The sequence below is a fragment of the Xenopus tropicalis genome, chromosome 1 (genome assembly GCF_000004195.4).
Source record: "Xenopus tropicalis strain Nigerian chromosome 1, UCB_Xtro_10.0, whole genome shotgun sequence".
In the NCBI taxonomy this organism is placed as follows: Eukaryota; Metazoa; Chordata; class Amphibia; order Anura; family Pipidae; genus Xenopus; species Xenopus tropicalis.
Window position 1 is genome coordinate 105,987,142 of NC_030677.2, and position 24,562 is coordinate 106,011,703.

Sequence of the window (24,562 nt, forward strand, 5' to 3'; positions counted from 1 at the left end):
CCTCCCTCATTACCATATGCATGAGGAGGGAGTGTCCAGGAGCGTGTCACATGACCTCCCCTGTAGGGAGCTGCACTTTTCATGCCAGTGTCTTGTCATATAATATTGGTACTTGCCAGTACCCAATATTATTATGAAAATAGGGGCTTGTCTTAACCCATATGTGGGTGATCAAAATGATACCAAACATGAGGGGTGTCTCATGTCCCAGTCCCCCAAATACTATCCCTCCTAATTGGTGGGTATAGGCAGTCCCTGTTTGGTATCATTGGGAAGCATGGGACCCCCTCATAACCAATATATGATTTATGAGGATGTGAACCTTAAGGCCAAGGAGATATGGATCCCTTTCTATAATCCATATTTTCTCCTAGCTGCATCCCTAGGTCCACACTTGGCTGGCTTTGATCAACAGATCAAAAAAACCAAAGGCAACCAGCTTCCTGCCCCAACAAATGGCTGGCTATGGATGGTCTGATGAGGTTGCTGAATTTGTCACCTTCCTGCAGTCCCTGGTTGCATATTTAATTAAGGGTCTATGTGGGAGCCTAAGACCAGATGAAGATAGTGTGTATTGGGTTAATTAAGGGTGTCTGGTGGACACAAGGCAAAATGTTGCCAGGTTTAACAATTTACCATGCCATTACCTCTTTACAATGCCGGGGCAATATTGCCTGGTATGACAGGCATAATTAAATAAATAAGCATAATTAGGCACAAACAAATCACAATCAGATCACTACGCAACCATGATGGATAACACAGGTTAGGAGTGTGACAGAGGTTGAAGAGTCGTTGACTGTGACCCTGACTTACTACTTGATAAGTGTGGAGGGAGGTGCAGGTACCGACTGGACAGAGGGGCCGAATTTCTGAAAGAGCTTGCAGCTGGTGCTGACTGTCACCAGGCAGGGCAGCTGAGCAGGACTGCTTTAGGATTGGTAACGCTTCCTGAACCACCACCACTGGAATGTATGTCACAATTACAATATGCATGAAAAGCCGATAATCACTGGCACATATATTATTATAATCTTTATTCTTATACTTCAGTAAGTGCACAGATTTTTTTTTAGATACATAGGATCTAGGATCTCTGCCCACAAGAGCTTACAATCTAATAGGTAAAACAAATAAAAGTTGTAAAGAAAAAAAATATAATTATTCTTATTCTAAATTAAAATCATGTGAACAGATATAATGACTCAGTAAGAAATTTCATTACATTCGCTAGCACACTGGTGCAAACTATAGTGGTTGCTAAACAGATTTCACAAAACCTATATTACATTTGCTTTAAGAAAAAAAATAGTTTTCCCTGTGCACATTCCCCCAGAAGCCTGGTAACTGAGATGTAGAAATAAGTGACTTGTCCAACACCGCAAAAATTTAAAGCAGGAACACAGGTCTCCTTGACACAGGGTCTATTGACTTTCTAGGTAGGTTAAGAGAAGATTTGCCCAGGTAGGAAATAGAAGATTGTCCCCAGCCTCATTTGTGGTGACTTGGCCTTTTCACAAGTATGTATGATATATGTATATGTTAGGGTTTAATTCAGTTGTAGTTTAACAACCACAGTTTGTAGTTCAGCCATGGATAGCTAAAATATAGCTCTGGGGCTCATTAGAGAGCAAAGGGCTATGGCAAAGAAGCTGCTTTGAATTGCAGTGATAGAAAAAATGCTAGTAATTAGCATTTAGTTTTTACTAAAAATATGCTCATTTTGGCTAAGTAGACAAGGGTGTGCACCCTGCCTGTTTTCATCAATGAGCCCTGCTCTCATATACCCATAACTGCCAGAAAATTATCTTAGATTTTTACCCATATATGTTTCACAACTCAAAATATATTCCATTTGTTTTATCTTTACAAAGTACGTTTATGTTCTAGAATCAACAATAGGAAAATAACTTCCAAGGACTTTTGAAATAAGAACTTGGAAGTTATTTTCCTATTGTTGATTCTTAAAGTAATTTCATGGTGGTAAAGAGCAGAACTGTCCAGGGCGTATACATGATTGGATTCTGGTTAAATGTCCTCTTCTGAGTAGTTTGTGTCATTTTCACTGGACAAACTATATTAGTGCTATCTGGCAATACAGCTGCCACAGCTGATTGTCTATTGTTCCTATTGGCCTTTATGAAGTTTATAATCAGAGAGTTTGGGGAATTCTCTTCCCAAGAAAGCAGATGCAGCCAGGACAGGCAACTTGCATTAAGTAAATACATTTAGACTAGAAATAATTACAAAACAGAAATGTTGCTTTTTTTTTTTACTGATCTGGTAAGATATACACATCATCTTCTTCCTTGTTCGTATTGTTCATTTGACCAGGCTCCGTGTAACTATAGTACATATTTTGCGTGTTGGTGTAAATAGGCTGGTCACCATCAGTTACATCGCTTTCCAGATATATGTCATCTTCTTTCATTTCACTACTAAGAAAAACACATAGATTTCAATAAGCATATTTCATAAACACAAAAGGGAATGCCATGAAAAGCCATAATACACAAACAAAGCAGTTTTAGAATAATACTACCTGGGGTGACTATAGTCACCTGATATTATATCATATCCCCCATTCAATGAGAATCTTGTACATACTGATATTAAACTTGAATGTGTGCCTTGCTCCAAAGAGGACACGTTGTGCCTGTTGTATTTTACCTTTATTACTAGCTGTGTGAATGTCATACAGGTATGGGACCCCGTATATGCAAACCTGTTATCCAGAAAGCTCCAAATTACAGAAATCCCATCTCCCATAGACTGAAATAATTCACATTTTGTAAAAAATATTACCCTTTTTTTGTGATAATTATACAATAACTTGTACTTGATCCTAACTAAAATATAATTAATCCTTATTGGTGGTAAAACAATCTACTGGGTTTATTTAATGTTTAAATAATTTTTTAGCAGGCTTAAGGTATGGATATCCAAATTATGGAAATATCCCTTATCTGGAAAACCCCAGGTCCCAAGCATTCGGGATAACAGGTGCCATACCTGCACTATATAACATTCACAAAATAATTCACTCTGCCACTTAATATTTCATTCTTGAACCAACAAATGTATTTTTCTTAGTTGTAATATTGGTGTGTAGGCAGCCATTTCAGTGCATTGTGCCTGATTCTGAGCTTTCAGAAGGAGCCAGCGCTACACATTAGAACTGCTTTCAGATAACCTATTGTTTCTCTTACTCCCATGTAACTGAAGGAGCCATGCACCAGACTAGGATTTCTTACTACTGAGTGATATTCTGATATCTACTGGGAGCTGCTACCTTGCTACCTTCCCATTGTTCTGCTGATCGCCTGCTGGGAGGGGGTGATATCACGCCAACTTGCAGCTCAGCAGTAAAGTGTGACTGAAGTTTATCAGAGCACAGGTCACATGGCTGTGGCACCCTGGGAAATGAACAATATGGCTAGCCCCATGTGAAATGTCAAAATTGATTATTAAAAAATCTGTGTTTTTGAAAAACAGATTTCAATACAGGATTCTGCTGGAGAAGCTCTATGAACTGGTGCATTTTGAAAAAAACATGTTTTCCCATGACTATATTCTTGCAATTTATAATGCTGCAGGTCCTCTAATCCTACTGTTCCATTTTATATCCTTGTCTTTTGTAATTCCTCTTATTTTTATAATATTATTGTAAAGGGTTGGGTACCTTTAATAAATTATGATGATGCCAAGCCTGACATTGAAGGACAGGAGATTATTTCAGAACACTATTTCAGAAACAGTACAGAATGTTTAACTGATTATATCTAGAAATTTTCTTATTTCTTTGAGATGAAGCTTATATAAAATTTTCATTTTCATGATCGTTCTCTTTTTCGAGAATGATCTCTTGTCAAGACACTTACAGCACAAATCTTTAATTTGGTGCAAGTCACACGATAGCCACATCTGCCAATTTATTTAAGCCTTTATCACCCCTGGGATCATGTCAACAGCAATGTGGAGCTAATTCACTGTTTCACTAATTCAACTGTTCAGTGATTTTGCTAGATTTGATTTTTTTCATAATAACAGCAGGTCATAAGAGTAAAATGAGAATTCCGTTGAAAAAGGCTTTTCGCCAAAACATCGGGGGATTCTCATTTTAGCCAGGGTATCCCCTCTCTTACTGTTTTTTTTCCCGTTATGCTCATCTGGTGGTATGTACTATTTGTGATTAATTGCATTGTAATGTAGTAGCAATTGTAGTAGCATTTCCCTTTTTTGCATATTTGTGCATTGATCTAAATTTTCATAAGAGTAAAAGGCTGTTAACCTTGCAGCACAAAACTGGTAAGGCTTTCTTATGGACGTGTAAACTATATAAAGATACTTTGCTTTTACTCTTATGGCCTGCTTTGTTGGGATTTTTTGGAGTGCCTACTCTCTGCAATACGTTTGGTTTAACAAACAAAGTAAGTCCATACCCTCAGGGTTCCTTGTAAACTCAGTCCGTTAACTACTGGTGCAAATCCTCCTGATGCACCTGGCCAGGTGCCTATAATAATGAGCACAAGAAGAAAGAGGGAAAAAAGCACACAAAACGAATTGCTGGTGTAAAAAAAATTCCTCCAACCTGTTTATTGCGGAGTGCACATACAGACCACATGGTCTGTATGTGCACTCCGCAATAAACAATTTGGAGGTATTTTTTTTACACCAGCAATTCGTGTTGTGTGCTTTTTTCCCTCTTTCTTTTTGTGCTCATATGTTTGATTTAATCCGCTCCCCTTTGCTGTAGGTTTGTGGCTATGCACCCAAACCCAACTTCTCAACTGGTGAGTGTCTGCTATTCAACATTTTTGGGGGTTATTTTTTATTCTTAATACATATAAAGCCTCCATGTTTTGGTGCAAATATCTTTAAAATATGTTCTCTGTCAAATATTTATTTATACATTTTCAAATGTATTTTCAACTGTGAAGGACATACAGAATTACCAAATGACTGACTCCTCAAAAAAAAAAGAAAAATCCACCACAGAATCCTGTTAGTATGGGTGATTGTTATAATGCACAGAATCCATTAATTAAAAATATTTTCAATAACCAAGTTATTTACCGGTTTTCAGTTTGCCATCTCCTTTCTTCAGTGAAAGTGTACGGCTTCTCTTGATCTGGATGCCATTGACCAACAACAACATTCTCATAATCCCTCCCTGGAAGTCTTGTTTGGTTTGTTGCTGGAGATATAGTGTCCATATTTCTTGTCATATAACGTGGCTGCCCATGAGCAGGTGATTTGTCTGCATTTTCCTTGCTTTCAAAATTAGCCCCTTTCTTTTTCTTAGAATAAATAAAGCAAGTCACGCCTCCCACTAGTAGTGCAACAGTCACTATGGCAATTACTATGTACAATACAAACAGAACACTTTTGCATTCATTCTGGTAGAATTCTTCAATGTCAATCCAGGACAACCCTTTCTGGCATCTGAATGAACATATTGTGCCATTGTGACAGAATGTGTTTGCTTTTCTTGTAATTTCTACAATGGTGCATTCACAATTAATACTCAAATACTGAAGGCTGGGTTGAAAAACACTAGCTGGAATGGATGATAAGGGATTTCCTTCAAGAGACAAGTGTTTTAAAGCAGAAGAATTTACCAAAAACATTTCTGGTAGGTTTGAAATCACATTATGAGCAAGATTAACTACTTCCAATGAAGCGGCATTGTATAGAAAATCTTCTGGAAGTGTTTGAATGCTGTTGTAGGACATATCCAGAGAAGTGAGTGCTTCGTATGATAAATTTGGAAATGTCTTCACATGCTTGATGAAATTATTGGTTACATTCACGGTTTTCATTTCATTACAATTGCTGATTTCTGACCAGTAGAGCTCCGTGCAGTTTCCAGTGACAGTAACTAGCTGGTTACATTTTATTGAGCACAACCCATTAACATATGTTAGCCAGTAGAGCAGCAGTGTCACTGGCAGTAGAGTGTGCATTGTTCCCATCTGGAAGACAGAATATTACTGCTTAATATGGATGTCTCTAGCTATCGTATCTTCTAACATTTAGAGGCCTGTGTAGAATGGTTTACACCAGGGGTCCCCAACTGCTGGGCCGTGGACTGCATGGGATTGGGCCGCCGGCGTTCCCCCGAGCGGCAAGTGATGACCAATGCAGGATGTGAATGAGCGCACCGTGCAACTAAAAACGTAAAACGAATGTGCCACACATAGAGACGCGATTGAACGCGCCGTACACACATCCGCGCCTGCAATTTGTGCTGCACCCGCACTACCGCCCCCCCCCCCCGTCCGGTCCGTGGAAAAATTTTCCTGTTAGTAACCGGTCTGTGGCGCAAAAAAGGTTGGGGACCCCTGGTTTACACTAAAGAAACATGTAAAATAACTTGCAAACATTTCTAGAAGATGTGGTGTAATTCCAGATTATTGCAAATGATACTTGCTGATCTTTAAGTTCTCCATCAAACCCACAGCAATACTTTCTTCTTTATATTTATTCATATAATACATATTAAGTTTGTGTTTAGTTGGGTTTTACCATGTGTATATGTTTTAAAGCCCAACAGTAACATTGGTTAGTAATGATGTTACGTCATCCTTTCAGTTATTTTTTAGTTAATTAAGGGCATTCAGCTATTCCTGGGGTAGTTATAAAGCAGTCCTTAGATCAGCTATCCAATCCAAATATTCTGAGAGTCAGCCACTAAAGCCATTCCCTCAACACTGCAACCAGAGGATAGCTATGGCTTTAGTTTCTGTATTATGATTCATTTAACACCTATGTGTTCACTACTCCCATTTCACCCCAAGGCTTTAATGTTCTCCCTAACCCCAACACAGGTATAATCTTCTGCCATTTTGACCTTGGATTAGAGATGTTATTATTATTATTATTAATAATAATAATCTAGAGATTTGAAAGGCCTGACTGTGATAGCCTATGAATTAGCAGTGTTTTCTTTTGTTGTAGTGGGTCACGTACATTCCAACTGGGCAGGGTCAGTCTTACCAATTTGCAGGGCCCAACTGGAACCATTTTGGCAAGACCCCCTTAGTACATTATGAATTGTGCTTAGTACAGGGGAATACCAATGCTGCCATAGTTTAATGGCATCTCTCTGTACAGGCTATGAGCAAACTTGGGGGCTGTTCCTGCTGAATTGTGTGGCTTTCTAGCTGGCAGGAGGGAGTACGGCACAAGGTGGCATTTAAACTTCTGTCACTGCTCTCCTTTCCCTCCTGCTGGATAGTCAGCAGAGCTTTGTTAGATTATACCAGTGATCGCCAACCAGTGGCTAGGATGTAACATGTTGCTCTGCAACCCCTTTGATATTGCTCCCAGTGGCCTCAAAGTAGGTGCTCATTTTAAAATTTCTGGCTTGGAGGCAAGTTTTGGAAGCACAGAGACACAGTTTTACTCCAAGCAGAGCCTCCTGCAGGCTAGCAGTCCACATGGGGCTACTAAATAGCCATTCACAGAGCTTATTTTGCATCCCCAAAAAAGCTTTTTTTCATGCTTGTGTGTCTCATCAACACTTTGTACATCTGAGTGTGGCTTACGAGTAGAAATGGTTGGAGATCCCTGATTTATAAAATAAGGTACATCTGAACCAGTGCAGCTATACTGCACCACAACCAGGGCATATGCTGTGTGGTTTTTTTTTCTTATTTCTCTTTTATTTAATTTAGTCTTTTTCCTTCCTCATTACACAGGGGTAATTTATTAATGAGGTGCTAAATTGAAATTGGTCCGTTCTAATATTCTGTCCCTTTCTATATATTACGTGCATTTCTTCTTTTGTTTATCTATACCCTCCCCTTTTCCTTTGCACTCTGTTGTTTTCCTGCTGTAGTTTCTACCTTACATTATCTGTTATCTATATGTTCCCTCCTCATTTTGATTTCTTCTTTTCTAGTTTTCTGTTTTTAGTCTCTCTTTTCTCTGCACTCTGTGCTTTTCTTCCTTTCCTCTCAGCAATTTTTTTCCTGCTCTCCTTTCCCCTCTATATTTCTCTTTCTCCAATTAAGCCCTTGCAGTCATTCTTATTGCTAATCCAGTTAAAAAAAAAGCTTCCTCCTTGGTACAGACTTCAACCCCTTTTTTAGGCTGTTGGGCCTTGACAAAAACTTGCATATACTTTACTCAAAAAGTGCAATGTTTAAAAATATTTCCTGCAGATCCATACAGTAAGCTAATGTCTCTCAATGACTATAAAATATTGCAAAATCTGAAGTGCTAGTCTTGGAAATGTCTCACTGTTATAGAAGAAGGTTTGTATATGTCTGTGACAGTGTAGGAATTGCATTTTTCAATAATAAAAAATATGCTTATGACCCTTTGCATGGCACAATTTCCATATTTATGTGCAGGGCATGCATGTGTCTCTGTGCAAGTGCAGTTATTCTCCTATTTATTTTTGGGAAAGTACATTGTTAAAAAGTATCTTCACCCAAATGCAAACTTGCAAAATGCAAAAAAGAAAATGTAATCAACTTTCCAACAGGACCAGAACTGGGGGTAAGCACAAGGGTGCAACAGGGGTTGGGGTGCTAGACATTTACCTCTTACAGACCCATCTGTATGTTCATCAGAGCAGTGAGCAGGGGAGGGGGGAAGTGTGGAGAAGAAAAAGATTTGTTGCTCGTTGCCAGTGATGAATGCCCATTATTTAGAGACAAGTAGTAGTCAAGGGCCGTTCAGTGGCGGGGAGCCTTGGGTGCCCATACCTATTGGCCCAACACTGCTTTCCCGTACACATTATTTAAAACATATTAGTGGTTTTAGAGTAATTTGTAAATGCAACTCCCATTGAAAGCTGCTTTAGTTGTCTCTTCTGTCTTTCAAAGCAATATATCAGAAGCCAGTGCATGCAAGGTATTGTGGGAATGGGAGTCTTGGTTGGAGGAGAGCTGGCTTTTGCTACATTTTTCAAATGTCAAAATCGTAAGAACAGAATGGAACAAACAAACAAGGCATTCAGTTGCCTTTTCGTTTACATTTTAAAGTTGCTTAGGATTACATTTTTTCTCATTATCCAAAAAATATATAATTAGGGTGGGGTTCCCATTTAATATGAGCTTCTTTTGCGGTTGCACTGTTTCCTTTTGTTACAGGGAACCGTGTTTCTATGGTCTCGGTCCCTGTGAGTGCAATGTGTGTGCAAGGGCTGTCTGCTCCTTAGAATAACATGCTTGCATGGTTCCTGTAAAAGAACAATTGTTTCTCTCCCTTTTTTATCTTTGCAAAATCATAGTGATGCATAGTTTCACGGTTTTCATGAGTCTGTGAGGCAGATCACATCTTTTTATTTCTCTCTAAGAGCTCTGGCACAAGGTCTCTGCCTTGAGAGGAAACTTCCGCAATTTCACCAAAATCGCACTGCCGCATATGCCATCCCACTGGCGATTTACATTTTCGCCGGTGGAATGGCATTTTGGGGAGATTAGTCGCCCGCAAACAGGGAGATTTGTTGCGGGCGACTAATCTCCCCTAATCTCCCCTAATAGTGCATAAAGAGAGAATTTTGTGAGAGTTCTTAGTTTGAATCGAACTTGATATATTATATTTACTAAAGGTGGCTAAATGCAATTTGCAAAAGATTGTCATATTTTAATCTTGCATCCATATGTAAATAACCAAAATGCATCACAACCATTATGGATGTAATATGGTTAGGCCACACTTACATGCCCTTTAAATTAGGGTGAACACACTAAAATAAACAATACTGATCATTTACTGATAATTTTCTATACATGTGTTTTAGCAGAGGCAATTCTCAGTATTGTCTATGGCAAGGTATTTTCTGGTGTTTAGTAGCCGTGACAAGTAGTTGCTATTAAGTAGCTCTTTGTGTCTTTGCCCTTAGGGTGATCAAATCACTGGTAAAATCACATCTAGAAAATCCAGCTGGAAGGGCTGCACTGATTGCAATTAAATGTAAATGCAGTCAGTGCTGTAACATGCATTTATTAGATGTGTCCCTGAATTTTCAAGGGATTTGGTCACCCTACTTTGAGTGTGCTTTCACAAGCACAAGACAGCATCTGTTGCCAGAAAGCCCAAAGGGTGCTCTGTACTCCTTCCCCCACTGCTCACTGTACCTTGCACCTTACTCAATTGAATTAGAAATGTTTGCATCCTACACTGCTCATTTTAATGATTTGATATATGCCATGAGCATTTGATGATGTCTTTCTGTGAGCAAGGGATAACATCTTTATTATAAGACTGTTGGGGGGTTTAGTTAAAAGGCATGTCAACCCCAAAAATAATGTTATGCATAATGAAAGAAAACATAATTCTAAGCAACTTTCCAATATGAAATAATTAAAAATGTGTAGTGCTTGAAACTTTTGTAAATGTAATTGCTATTGAAAGCAGCATTTGCTGAACTTCTGGTTGTTACATTTTAAACAATGTTGCAAAGGTCTTGCTCCTCCAGCAATACAGGTCTGTCAGTCTGCTGGCTTGTGTTACATTGTTTCAAATGCCAGAGCCACCAGGGCATGGAATAGAAAAGGACAGGCAAGCACTACTGCTAATAGCAATTATATACAGGTATAGGACCCATTATCCAGAATGCTCGGGACCAAGGGTATTCCAGATAAGGGGTCTTTCCGTAATTTGGATCTCAATACCTTAAGTCTACTAAAAAATCAATAAAACATTAATTAAGCCCAATAGGATTGTTTTGCATCCAATAAGGATTAATTATATCTTAGTTGGAATCAATTACAAGGTACTGTTTTATCTCTACATAGAAAAAGGAAATCAGTTTTAAAATTCTGAATTATTTGATTAAAATGGAGTCTATGGGAGACGGGCATTCCGTAATTCGGAGCTTTCTGGATAACGGGTTTCCGGATAAGGGGTCCAATACCTGTATACAAATAACTCAAAAACCATTACAAACTTGTAACAAATGTATATTGCAAAGCTGCTTAGAATTTTGGTTTCTTTTATTAGGCAAAAAATTATATTTTGCGTTGTCCTTTAAGACTTTTTTCACACTTATACTTAGAAAAATACCCTGTTAAAGGAGTTGTTCGCCAGTAACACCAAAAAATGAAAGTTTATACATGTAATTACAATATAATGTACTGTTGCCCTGCACTGATAAATCTGGAGTGTTTGCTACAGAGCCTCTACTGTGTAGCCATAGGGGCAGCCATTCAAAGGAGAACAGGTAAAGGTTAAGGTCCGCATACAAGGGCCAATAGTAGCTGCCGATATCAGTCCCTTGGACTGATTCGGCAGCTTATCAGCCTGTGTAGGGGCAGAAACGAGGAGCCTACATGTTCCCCGATATCGCCCACCCATAGGACATCGGGTGAAGATCCGCCCGAATCTTAATGTGTATGGGGACCTTTACTTAGCAAGTAGCAGATGAAACACTACTGTTTTCTATAGGGGTTATCTGTTATCTGCTATATAACCTGTGCCTTTTCTCATTTTTTCCAGCTTGAATGGCTGCCCCCGTGGCTACACAGCAGCTTATTTATATAAACTATAGTAGTGTTCTGTAGAAAACAGACCAGTGTTACCAGTGCAGGGCAACAATACTTTAAAAACTGTTATTTTTTGGTGTTACTTTTCCTTTAAAAATAACTTTTACTATGATGTAGACAATGATACTATGAGACAATTGTCTTATTGTTTATGGTTTTTAAATGATTTAGCTTTTTGTTGATAAACAATTTCAGCAGCTATTTCATTGCTAGGGCCCAATTTACCCTAGCAACCAGGCAATGGTTTGAAAGAGAGACTGAAAGATGAAAAGGAGAGGCTTGAAAAGAAATAAAAGTGATAAAAAGTAACAATAAGATTACAATTGTAGCCCCACAGGGCAATTTCTTGGGGGGGCTACCAGAGTCAGTGACCCTCATTTGATCAGAAGAAAAAGTAAAAAAAACTATAAAAATAAAGACCAATTGCAAAGTTGCTAATAGGCCATAGTTAACTTAAGGGTGAACTAAAGGGTGGCCCATCTTCTTTCTTGGTGCTATTTCTAATGAGTATGCTAGCAGTATGCTTCACAATGCTACAATTGTGGGTTTGTGGGATTCTCTTCCTATGACAATAAAGGTTTAGTGCGTACTGCTTTTGAGAGGTGTCTGTTTTAGGTACATCCCTTTAAAAAAGGTTCATTCTTTTAAACATAACTTATGGCAGAGGTAGGTATGGTATATGGCTGTAGGTGAGAGGCTGCTGAGTGTGCTCAGGAACACATGCTTAGCTAGCAGATGCAATAGTGTTCTAAACTGCAAAAGATAGACACCAAAAAATAAAAGCTTAATCGGTAATAATAAACCAATTTACCAGAAGTGAGAAGAATTTCAGGAAGTTCATGAAAGAAGGAAGTAATTAAATAAGAAAACAGTTAGTTTTGAAAACTTTGAGCCCTGCCAAATACTTGGAATAATGTGCACTTGATCAGAAAACAGGTGTTACACATGTACAATAACATGGAAGCAAAACATTTTTTTATATAAATCTATGCTCTGGACTGCAATGTATGGATGATCATTTAAACCAATCATGACAGATATTAAACGTCCCCTAAAAAGTGTGCTTCTAGTGGGGCAATTCTTTTCAGAATTCAACTAAAGCTCATTCAACGGTGGGCAAAGTGATATCTGCATAAAAAGGGCAATGCATAATGTTTTGCCCATAATGAATCTTGTGCTTTTTAGGTGCAACTTTTTTTTACCCTAATTAGAAACAAATTTGGAGGTATTTTATTAACACTGGGCAAATTTGTCCGTGGTCTGTAACCCATGGCAACTAATTAAATTGTTGCATTCATTGTTGTACTTACAGCTTGCTGAAAAAGTAAATCACTGATCGGTTGCTGTGGGTTACTGCCCATGGGCAAATTTGCCCAGTGTTGATAAATGAGTACCATTTCTCTTAGCATGTGACACTGCCTGCATCTGGCATTGCTGCATACTGCATGGGCAGCATATGGGTGGGAGTATCCCCTGGCATGCCAACTTTGTGCATTATTCAGAACTTTGCTTCTTGTGCAGGATTTTTTAATAAAGTACACATTACCAAGTGCAGTAGCGACTAGTGACTAGTGACTAGATCTTTACAGTGTATGTAAAGGTAATTTTAGGAGATTTGTAGACTGAGGTAGTGCAGATTTACCTTTGACGACAAATCTGCTTGTCTGCCATGGCCATAATTTTTCTGTGTTAGAAGACAATGTTCTCTCTAATTCCTTCTCGGCTATATGCACAAAAAAAATTGTCTTGTGCGCACATTTTGAAATTGTGTGGGCATTTTTAAAAAAAGGTCAGAATAAATGCAAAATGTTCCTTTTATTGGTCACACAGGTTAGAAAGAATATTGTTAGAAGAAGAAAATTTCTTAAAAAAAACTAAATTTAATGAATGATCTTTGCATAAATTTCTTACATTTGTATGCAGCATTGTATTATTCTCCTGGATACAATAGGACAAGGACAATTCTACATAAAATTCCCTGAGATGTTACACCAGTGAATTGTATCTGGGAGAATTTTTTAAAGAAAATAGTGGCAAATATTTTTACCCACTTTGCATTATTTTCAGCCTAAGGAGTATTGGTTTAAAATCAGTATCAATTCTGGAGGGATATTTAACAAACTATTAGGACTCCTTACATTTATCAGTTGTTTTCCTTCTGTTCTTGTAAATATTCTGTAGAGGTATGGGACCCACTATCCAGAATGCTAGGGACCTGGTGTTTTCCAGATAAGGGGTCTTTACGTAATTTGGAGCTCCTAACTTAAGTCCGCTAATAAAATTATTTAAACAGTCCCTGCTTTCCGCGGAACTGTCCCGCTTTTAATAGCACATCCCACTGTCCCGGATAGTTCCATGAATGTCCCGCATTTCAGGACAGTGGGGTGCGGTGGCTGGAGCTCCTGCTTCTTGTGCAGCTTTTGCTCCTTATGCGGGCTCCTTGACGTCACACGTACACACGGGGCACAACCTTATAAAAGGGCCTATTGCCGCCGCATAAGGAGCAGGAGCCGCTGAAGAAGGAGCCGCTGAAGAAGGAGCAGCTATGGAAGGTACTGTCTATGGGGGGGTACTGTCTATGGGGGAAATTAGGGGCACTTTCTATGGGGGAATTGTGTATGGGGGTAGTTTCTATGGGGGCACTGTGTATGGGGGCTACTGTCTATGGGGTCAATTGGGGGCACTGTCTATGGGGTCAATTGCGTATGGGGGGTAGTTTCTATGGGGGCACTCTCTATGGGGTCAATTGGGGGCACTGAGTATGGGGGGTACTGTCTATGGGGGGTACTGTCTATTGGGCCTTTGGGGCACTGTGTATGGGGGGGCAAAACTGGTACATAGTTACTCACTTGTGGTGTGGTAATTGGGGCGTGATCAAAAAATTGCTGTGCTGCGTGCGCCAAATCTTTTTGTCCCTCTTTTCATTTTTCAAATGTTGGGAGGTAAGATTAATTATATCTTAGTTGCGTTCAAGTAAAAGGAACTGTTTTATTATATCAGGAATAATAAAAGGATGTCTATGGAGTCTATGGGAGATGGCCTTTCTGTAATTTGAGGTCCAATACCTGTACTTACAAACACCAGGCACCAGACAGAAAATGCAGGACATGCAAGACAGAAAAAAAGAAACATACACACAGGTACACACATAGACCCACACTGTGACAAATAGGGACACAATAAAACATGCAACAAAAAGCAATATGCGAGACAAAAACAGAAGGAGACAGTAAGAGAGGCATTATATACAGTATACATTATGCAAGTAGGGTTGCCTTTTGACTGGTATTTTACTGGCCTGGCTAGTAAAAATTATGCTTGATCCCAATGTTATCAATAGAGAGGAAAATATAAATAAATATATATATAGGAATGCAAGTATATTTTTTCCAGAAAAGGTGGCACCCTAAATGAGAATGTTAGATATTGTTTATAAAAAGCCCAAAATACTAACTTCAAAAGGATGTCAACTTTGCTAACAGCAAGTTGGTAAATCTGGAAGCTACAAGCTCGCTATTAAATAATTAAAATAGATGCATTTAAAGGCTTTCGCACACTCTGAAAACACCATCCAACATCAACCCTTCTTTACAACCTCACCTCTTTACAAACTTTTCAGCAGTATCACCATACAAGTTCTGTATCTATTTTAACTCAAATTTCCTGTGGTGATGTAACCTCCCCCATAGAAGTCATGCATGTATGTTCTAGACTTCCTAAACTTACTATACCATATCTCAACTTAGCGATCATTTTAAAACTTCATGAAATGCTTACTAAATAAAAATTTGTGATCACCAATTGGAAGCAGAGCTGCAGATATTTACCAAACCAGAAGCCCAGGACAGATAGTATAGGGTGTATCTACAGCAGTTGTGATCCCTGCAAGGCTTCAGGGCCTTTTTAACCAAACTGTAATATGTAGGCATTAATATTCTTCCCCACATATGGGCACTGAATAATGTAGGAGGATATAGAGAAAATGAACTCACACTACTTAACACCTTGTAGTGAGTACCAGTGTGCCGGTTTCGCCTATTCTGATGCATTGCAACAAAGGTCCAAATTATAGGGTGCCGGAACACCAAGGAGCCATGCACTTAACACCAGCCATGAGGAGGTTTTACTATCAGGGTATTGTTAGCATACAGCACATACTCACACAACTGAATTGCATCCCGTGAATCGCATACTAAAACAATTAAAGTCCTTTCCCACATACATACAGAACGTAAAGTGGCTGTAACTGTTATAATGCAGAGGTCTAATTAATGTTTTTGTATACCTTTGAAAAATGTATGCTCATTCCACTGGACACTGGAATTAAATTACTTCATTAGCAGCTTATGATACAACAGAAAGGGTATATTTAAACTGTTGAAACCTTGCAACATATGGTATAAATGAAATGCAGTATGAGTTTTACAAAATGTTACATTGCTTTAATAAAAGGAGAGTCTTAGGGGTATATTTATCATGCTGTGTAAAAAGTGGAGTGAAGCATTACTGGTGGTGTTGCCCAGGGCAAATTCCAAGTGCCTAAAATTAGGGTTAAGTCTTTTTATTGTGGAAATTCATTCAAATGGCAGCAGTGGTAATACCTTTTTCAAGGAATAGACAGCAGCAGGGTAACTTCAAACAGTTATCCAACTATCTTATTCACAGCATTGTTTTCCACAAGACAAGGCTCTTGTCCAGTTTGACACAATAAAAACAAATTAAAGATTATTTTTTTTAAATCAGTATAGACCAGTCCACCAGTACCCTAAATATCTAAAAAACCTGTTTTTTCCAAAGTGTCTTAGTCATTATTAATGTAAGGCAGTGATTCCCAACCAGTGACTCGTGAGCAACGTGTTGCTCACCAACCCCTTTGATGTTGCTCTCAGTGCCCCCAAACCAGGTAGTTATTTTTGAATTCCTGACTTGGTTGAATAAAAACAAGATTTTGTACCAAATAAAGCCTCCTGTATGCTGATAGTGTGCATAGAGGCTACCTAATAGCCAATCTTAGCCCTTATTTGGCACCTCCATGAACTTTTATGATGCTTGTGTGGCTCTCCAAGTCTTTTTACATTTGACTGTGGCTTATGAGTAAGAAAAGTTGGGGACTCATATAGTCTTTTTTGTGTATTCTCTTCAGCTCCCCAAACTGTACTACTTCTACCCCAATGTACTGAACACAACTTACCACCAACCCCATTCCTTTACACAGGTGAGGACTAATTAATTCTAACAACTTTACTGCCTTTTTAGCCTGTGTTCTTATATGCTCTGCCTCATAGAGCATTCTGGGAGAAATATACCTTCCTAGGGTTCTAGGGTTTTTCCAATTACTGTGTCAGAATATATATAAGCGAAAACAAACAAAAGATTTTGCTGTTCATGCAAAGGGATATGAAAGTGTTTGAACCTGTTCTTTTACAGAAATGATTGCTATCCATGGCACAATGATATCTGTCCAGATTGTTTTCTCAACATACACAAAAAAATTATCATATAAAACCTGGCATCTGATGACTATAGATTGGTTAAAGATTTATGAGTTATTAGGAAGCTCTGTTTTTCACCTTGCTACTGTGTCCTGATTATGTATAAAACCAAATACAGATCGGTTTACACAACAATGGAAATGATACACTGCTCTGTTTTACATAAATGTTCTTGTTAGAGCAAGAGTGACAGTAATACTCAGTAATACAAGAGTGACAGTAATACATTTCTTCCTCTTGCACAAAAAACTAAATGTTGTGACACTTATGCAACTGAAAGAAGGCACTGTCTCTTTTCCATTTTACAGTTTGTGGGTTATGAGTGGGCTGACGGCAAGGAAAAAGCATATTTCCCAAGACTTATAATGGAGTTCTTTGTTCCCTTTATATGCAGGAAATCCCCTTTATTGTGAAAGTAATGCCTTCGTTGATGGCTGACCACAATAACTGATATTCAAACTAATTTGGAAAAATATAAATATCTATAGCGTTTGATGATTTCAATAAACAGGAAAGCCTTGATTTTACACCAGGGTAATCATCATGCTATGTTGGGTCACATGGCTCATATATAACAATAGGGCAAGGCAAAACAGGTGCAAGTCACCATATTTTTTGCAGTTTTCATCCTGCCCCAAGGCTCAGCTCTTCCAGTTGCATAATGACGTGCAAAGTTCTATTCTCCACCATGAAAATCCCCAACAAGCTAGAGTCTACCCCTTTAAAATAATTAAAATACAGGTTCATGTGTCTCAAAATACTAATAATGGCCACAATCAACTAACCACATTGGGGCTATAATTTTTTTGGAGCATTTCCCTCATCAAGCATAAGCAATCTTGTGTTCATATCTCTCTGTAGAAGGTAACACATTCAGCACAACATCCCATAGACCCCACCTTAATTTTCCACAAAAGTGTAAACTGGAAACAGACTTTTCATCTATTTTACTGACAGAAATTTTCATATATTTCTCTTTTGAAGGCAACCTATCAAAGTTACTTTCCTCCAATACTAGAAGTATAATTTTCTACTAACTAGTAAAATTCCAGACATGAGCTTAAAGTTCACCACACAAAATTGCATTATTCCTTATTCCTTATAACTGATCATTTCTGTAAATGGCTTAAAGAAGAACTAAAAATAAATATGGCTAAAAATGCTGTCCCAAACCTAAATATGTATTAATTCGCCTTATATTGTGATATTTATATTCTATATATATATATATATATATACATATACAGTATATTGTGTTTCAGTCCCAGCAACTGACAGTAGAACAGAGCATGTGCAGTGAATGAGCAAAAAAGAAGATAATGGTCTACTGGGGGCATCTTTGGAGGCACAGATCTTCCCTGCTAAAGGGCTGTGGTTGCCTTGGGCTGATACAGAAGCCCAAAACATAATGTACAATATTCCTGCCCTACTTCTTTAGTTTGGTTTTAGTTCTCCCTTAAAGTGGGCATACATGGGCCCATCCCATACAGTACACAACTCAGAGAGACACAGTATGAGGGCCATTCAAGAAATGATCATTACAGCAGGGAGTGAAGAGGACCGGTGGCTCCTCTTTACTTGTCACTGTCAGACATGGTGCATTGGCAGATGAGAGTTCAAAGCCTTCTGTCAATGTTGAAGGTAATGGCAAAAGTGTTTAACTGCTTACGCAATGCCTAGCTTTCAGGTAGGTAGCAAACACTGACAGTATGGTCTACTGGACATTTATAGAAAAATAGAAGGAATAAAGAAACTAGTTACAAACTGTGAATGTTTCCCTTTTAACTGTAATTAATATTGTATCAAAGTAGAAAGCCCAGATCACAATCATAGGAGACTCATACTGCTTTTTTGATGGTTAGACTTTGCTTTAGGCGGCACTTTACCAATAGTGTTGAAATCTAGGAACTGAATATATCATTATGATTCTCCTACACCTCAGTTCATGTACTCACAGTAAGTGCAGAGGGATTAGAGGGGACAGCAGCAGCAGACCCAGAAATGCCCCTGTGCATTGTATACTGTATATGACCTTTAGTTTAAGAAATAATTTAAAATAACTAAATGAAATATGTATCTGAAGTTTGCATGTGAGAAAGAATCAAACTATTAGTTATATAAAAACTGCTGTTTGTAATAATTAAAAAATATAGGATAAGTAAGAGTATAGTAGGGATGCACTGAATCCACACTCCTGACTGAACCGAATTTGAATACTTTAAATCACATGACTTTTTGTCATGTAAACATGGCGCTGTTTAACCCTTCCATGTCCTAATTTACATATGCAAATTAGGATTCGGATTTGGTTCGGTATTTAGACAAATCTTTTATGAAGGATTTGAGTTGCAGCTGAATCCGAAAATGGTGGATTCAGTGCATCCCTAGAGTATAGTATAGTATTTGTCATATTCATGTTTGCATTCAGGTTAGAGGTAACTAAAGGTTTCACTGTCTCCTTGTGAACTCTCTATGTACTCTGTGGTTATCTCATTTACACCTGAAAAAAATACATATGATACAACATACTCATTTCTACAAAAGTCACCAGTGCTATTAAAACATGCGTTTAAACCATTTAGGGCAGTAAACACAGATGCACACATAACTGCATAGTTGGTTTAAAAAATAAATAAATAAATAATAGTCCATCCAGTTTAACCCCTCCAAATAACCCCCCAATACACACACACACATATATATATATATATATATATATAGACAGACAGAGTACCGCACACATAGGGACTTTATAGAAAAAACAAAAAATTTATTGAAAATCCGACGTTTCGAGCACCAAACTGTGCTCTTCCTCAGGGACAATATATATATATAGTATATATACGTACCTATTCAGACCTATCTATATGCTTTCATATATAAATATATATCTCTGTACACTGACATATATAAAATACTTTGTATATAAACATACACATATCTATACTAAACTAACTGAAGATATACTGTAGCCTTGAATATATTGTATGTTTATCATGCTTGATACCTGAGGGTCGATTCACTAAAGTGTGATAACGCATATCGCATGTTCCTCCAGTTTGTATGGAAATGGTCATTTTAAAAAAAAGTAGTTTTATGAACGCAATGGTGTGTATGGCTAATATGGCGTGTGCGCGATAAGTAGCGCACATGAAAAGTAGCGCGCTGCGTTAATTAGCGCATGTTTCGACGAATACCACATGAAAATAGTCTTTGCGACTTTAATAACGCAAACAGCATCGCATCTAAATTAACGCAAATATACCTTTAGTGAATCGTGCGTTAAGATGCAAAAAATTAGACGCCATAAAATTTTTAATGTATGCTATAAATAGCACTCAAAATATCGACCTTTAGTGAATCAACCCTCTGGTCTTTTTTAAGAGTTTAGTGCCCTTTTTTTAAGAGTAACGCAGTTATGGGTTTCCAATACCCATACTTATGTATAAAGTCCAGGCTCCCATTAGCTTATACCAAGATTACATATTAAAATATTGTCATAACAGTCACTCCTATAGGTATGGAAATACAAAAAACAAAAAAATAAACATTCTAATCGAAATGCCAACGATCATGGCTTCAGACTTTAACCCCTCATATACTATGCTGGGATTCTATGTCAAAGAACTACCTCCCATTTAAGACAGGGGTCCCTTGCCACTTTAATTGTTGGGGTACTTGACTTGTTTTACATTGAAAAAATGGATACCTCAATACAGGTTTACCTTGAAAGCTGTCAGGGTCGCTGAGTGTGAGCTGACATAAAATTACTGCCCCACCAGTAGTGACTATGCCTTTATCTACTGCTATAGAAAATTCACAAGGAAGATTCACAAAGGCCTTATCATTATTAAACTGAACTATTTTGTGTTTGGCATAACATATCCCATTATTATCTAATAGTTGTTTCTAATAGTTTCTGTTAAAGACTTACCTCGGACATTGAAAGATTTTATAGTGATTGTGATATTGCTCTGGTTAACCTGCAGCTTCTTAAAATGTTCTGGTCTATTTTCACTTCTAGCACATCAGATTCTGTTGACAAAGAGGAAGCAAAAGCCTTATTGCAACACATTTCATACTTCTCTTTCCTGCAAAGTACCGAACAGGCTACAAACAGTAAATGTGTTAAAATGGGACATAAAGTTATTTTGTGCCATTTTTAGAATTTCCATGACATGAGAAAGAAACTTAACTACAACCATTTTTATCACAAATTCTGTTTTAAAAAAAAAGACTCATTATTTATGTAATGTGCAAAGCACCCTGTTTTTTTGCCCTTTGCCCTAAGGATTAGTACAGTTGCACCTCACTTTGCATTTAGAATGGGTGTTTGGCACCACAAGGGTCTCACCTGGGATGCTCTCTAGCTTGTACGTCATTCAGAAAAGCATGCAAGGGAGTGCCTAGGCCACAAATGACAGAAAAGCCCTACAATTACTTCCTACCTATGGTGCAATGTGCAGAGTACAGCCAACACAGACCATTGCCAATGGTGCAACTACTATGTGCATGTGCCTTTAGGGTACTAACATAGGTACTAACATAAGAAACTCTATATTGTATGAAAAACAGTATAGATAAACTGGGTGAGGTACTAAGAATGGAATGTGTTTTTATCTGCGCTTCACTGTAGCGGAACGCAAAAGAATGCCACCACAGGGGATCGTAGATAAAAACGCTTGTCAGTATGAGCCTTTAGGCAGGTTCCATTTAGGCAAAGGTTGAACTTGAATTATGCCTTTTTCCAGTTTAAAAAGAGATTGTGCATGTGCCAAGTGCAATATTGCATCCATTGAAATACTAGTCACAGAGTTACAGGTATTTGCATTTATAGATGCTGCTCTATGCTTCTACCTTGTACTAATGTTGATTGCACCTTCTTTGCTGCATATGGTACACAGTGCAGGAAGCACTGAATTAAGGGAGCCCTGTAATTGTCATTTGCCTTAAAGGAGAAGGAAAGGCTAGTAAAGAGTTAATCTCAAGCTGCACGCATACCTTCAGTTCTCTCAATAGTGCCCTTAAGTCTCCCCATATTTCACCTGTTCAGAAGATCAGAAGCCAAACAGAAAAAAAACACTGAGCTGTGTAGAGAAGATTCCCATAATGCATCGCCCCTGCTCAGACACTACGACCAGATCCTTAGCTTGCACATGCGCACACAGCAGAAGCGTCTGGTTGCCATGGCGACACAAAAGAGGACACAGCCGGCAGGAGGAGAAGCGAGGCGGCAGGTGCAGGGAGCAGGGAGCGGGGAAGGGGGAGACACATGCATGTGTGCCGGCAGGTGCGATCGGAGCAGGGGGGTTGTGAGCCTGCAGGTGTGATCAGAGGGGGAGGGGGTGTTGTGAGCCGGCAGGTGCGGAGATCGGTGGGGGGGTGTTGTGAGCCGGCAGGTGCGGGGATCGGAGTGGAGGGAGGGGGGGGGTGGGGACTGGCTTGTGCTTTTCAGCAATACCCCATACAGATATGCTGGACAAGATGGCGGCGCCGTTCACTGAAAGTATGTAGTTTCTAGTATGTGTATCTCTGTAAATCTTTCATTAGGCAAGCCAGAAATATAGCGTTTTTACACAGCAATAGTAGTACTATTTAATAGTGTGCTTAATAGTTTTTGACTTTCCTTGTCCTTTAAAGGGATTCTGTCATGATTTTTATGGCATACTTTTATTTCTAAATTACACTGTTTACATAGCAAATAATGCACTCTACAATTTCATATTTTCTTCTTAAACAAACAAATGCATTTTTTTTAGTTGTAATATTGGTGTGTAGGCAGCTATCTCAGTGCATTGTGACTGAGTCTGAGCTTTCAGAAAGATCCAACGCTACAGTTTAGAACTGCTTTCAGGTAACCTATTGTTTCTCCTACTCCCATGTAACTGGAGGAGTCCCTAGCTGGACTTGGATTGTTTACTATTAAGCGCTATTCTGATATCTACTTGGAGCTGCTATCTTGTTACCTTCCCATTGTTCTGCTGATCGGCTGCTGGGAGGGGGGTGATATCACTCCAACTTGCAGCTCAGCAGTAAAGTGTGACTGAAGTTTATCAGAGCACAGGTCCCATGGCTGAGGCACCCTGGGAAATGAAGAATATGGCTAGCCCCATCTGAAATTAAATATAAAAAATCTGAAAAACGAATTTCAATGCAGGATTCTGCTGGTGATGCTCTATTAACTGATACGTGTTGAAAAATCAAGTTTTCCCATGACTGTATTTCTTTAAAGAGATGTTACTTTTAGCACTTCCTCTATGTCTTGCACCCACATTCACAGCATCTAGTGAAAATACATGCTACAGCTTCAAGCTTTGCAGTGCCAGATATAATGCAATAAGCACCCCCACTGAGGCCAGCAAACCATGAATACAGCTTGTAAAGTACTTAAAAACAATTGTATATACTTCTGGCACTCTAATCTTGTTTGGTTCAAAACTGTTTATGTATTGCAAACTCACCACTGTTTGCATACATTATGACAGTCCAGTGTACTGAATATTAGTTATTATAGTCCAGTAATTTACTTGTGCAGGTTGGGCTTGTAAATACCTTTTTGATCTAGCATTCCCCATATAATGATTGATAGTGATTTGCTAGGTGTGGAATTGTTTTAATTGTAGGTAATGCCACTAGCAAGGTGGACTTGCTTTATCTAGGTTATGTCACTTGCAAGATGGACATGCTTTACACTTTAGTTTCATGACATGGGATTAAAGCTGGCCAAAACCAGTATTGGATAGTCAGGGTTCATGAGCAATCCTGTGCAGTTAAATTAGCGCCCAGTTCACTTGATCAGATGTGTAAGCCATCTCAGTGCATTGTCTGAGCTTTCAGAAGGAGCCAACCCTACACATTACAACTGCTTTCAGGTAACCTATTGTTTCTTTTACTCCCATGTAACTGGAGGAGTCCCAAGCTAGACTTGGTTTTCGTACTATTAAGCGCTATTCTACTGGGAGCTACTATCTTGCTACCTTCCCATTGTTCTGCTGATCGGCTGCTGGGGGAAAGGGATGTGGTTGCAGCACAGCAGTAAAGTGTGACTGAAGTTTATCAGAGCACAGGTCACATGGCTGTTGCACCCTGGGAAATAAAGAATATGGCTAGCCCCATGTGAAATTTCTTTAAAATCAAACGGATTTCAATGCAGGATTCTGCTGGAAAAGCGTTATTAACTGATGCATTTTAAAAAATATATATATATGTTTTCCCAATACAGCATTCCTTTAAACTGTTTTGCATGCATCTAAATATAGTGGATGCTTACCCTGCACTGGCAAAAATGTTATGTTTGCTTCAGAAACACTACTATAGTTTATATAAACAAGCTGCTGTGTAAGCATGGGAACGGCCATTCAAGCTGAATGAGGCAAAAAGACACCCCTTTTACAGCAAGTAACATATAAACTCTGTATAATAGAGTTTACTTCTTTCACAGTAAAATAACCAGGGGTCAAATGCCATACATAGCTCTCTACAGAGCTAGAAAAAGAAAACCTTTTGAAAAAAAAAAATAAGGACATTTGGTAAAAAGAAATACTGCTCCTTCAAAACAAAATGTATCAA

The 24,562-nt window shown here is 38.5% G+C and overlaps 1 protein-coding gene across 1 annotated transcript; it reads right to left on the reverse strand.

Annotated features, from left to right (window-relative positions):
- Positions 1 to 1,020: 1,020 nt before the first annotated feature.
- Positions 1,021 to 21,025, reverse strand: LOC101731250 (leucine-rich repeat-containing protein 25). Its single transcript, XM_018097147.2, has 3 exons — positions 20,928 to 21,025; positions 5,077 to 5,975; positions 1,021 to 2,438 (listed from the first exon to the last, which is right to left on the reverse strand). Exons 1-3 carry the CDS (start codon positions 20,934 to 20,936, stop codon positions 2,273 to 2,275), a joined length of 1,074 nt encoding a protein of 357 aa, XP_017952636.1. The 5' UTR covers positions 20,937 to 21,025; the 3' UTR covers positions 1,021 to 2,272.
- Between the last annotated feature and the right edge of the window lie 3,537 nt (positions 21,026 to 24,562).

Coding starts and splice junctions, on each gene's coding strand:
- LOC101731250 (XM_018097147.2), bottom strand. Junction 2,439..5,076: donor AGATGGCAAACTGAAAACCG/GTAAATAACTTG, acceptor TGTTTTTCTTAG/TAGTGAAATGAAAGAAGATG.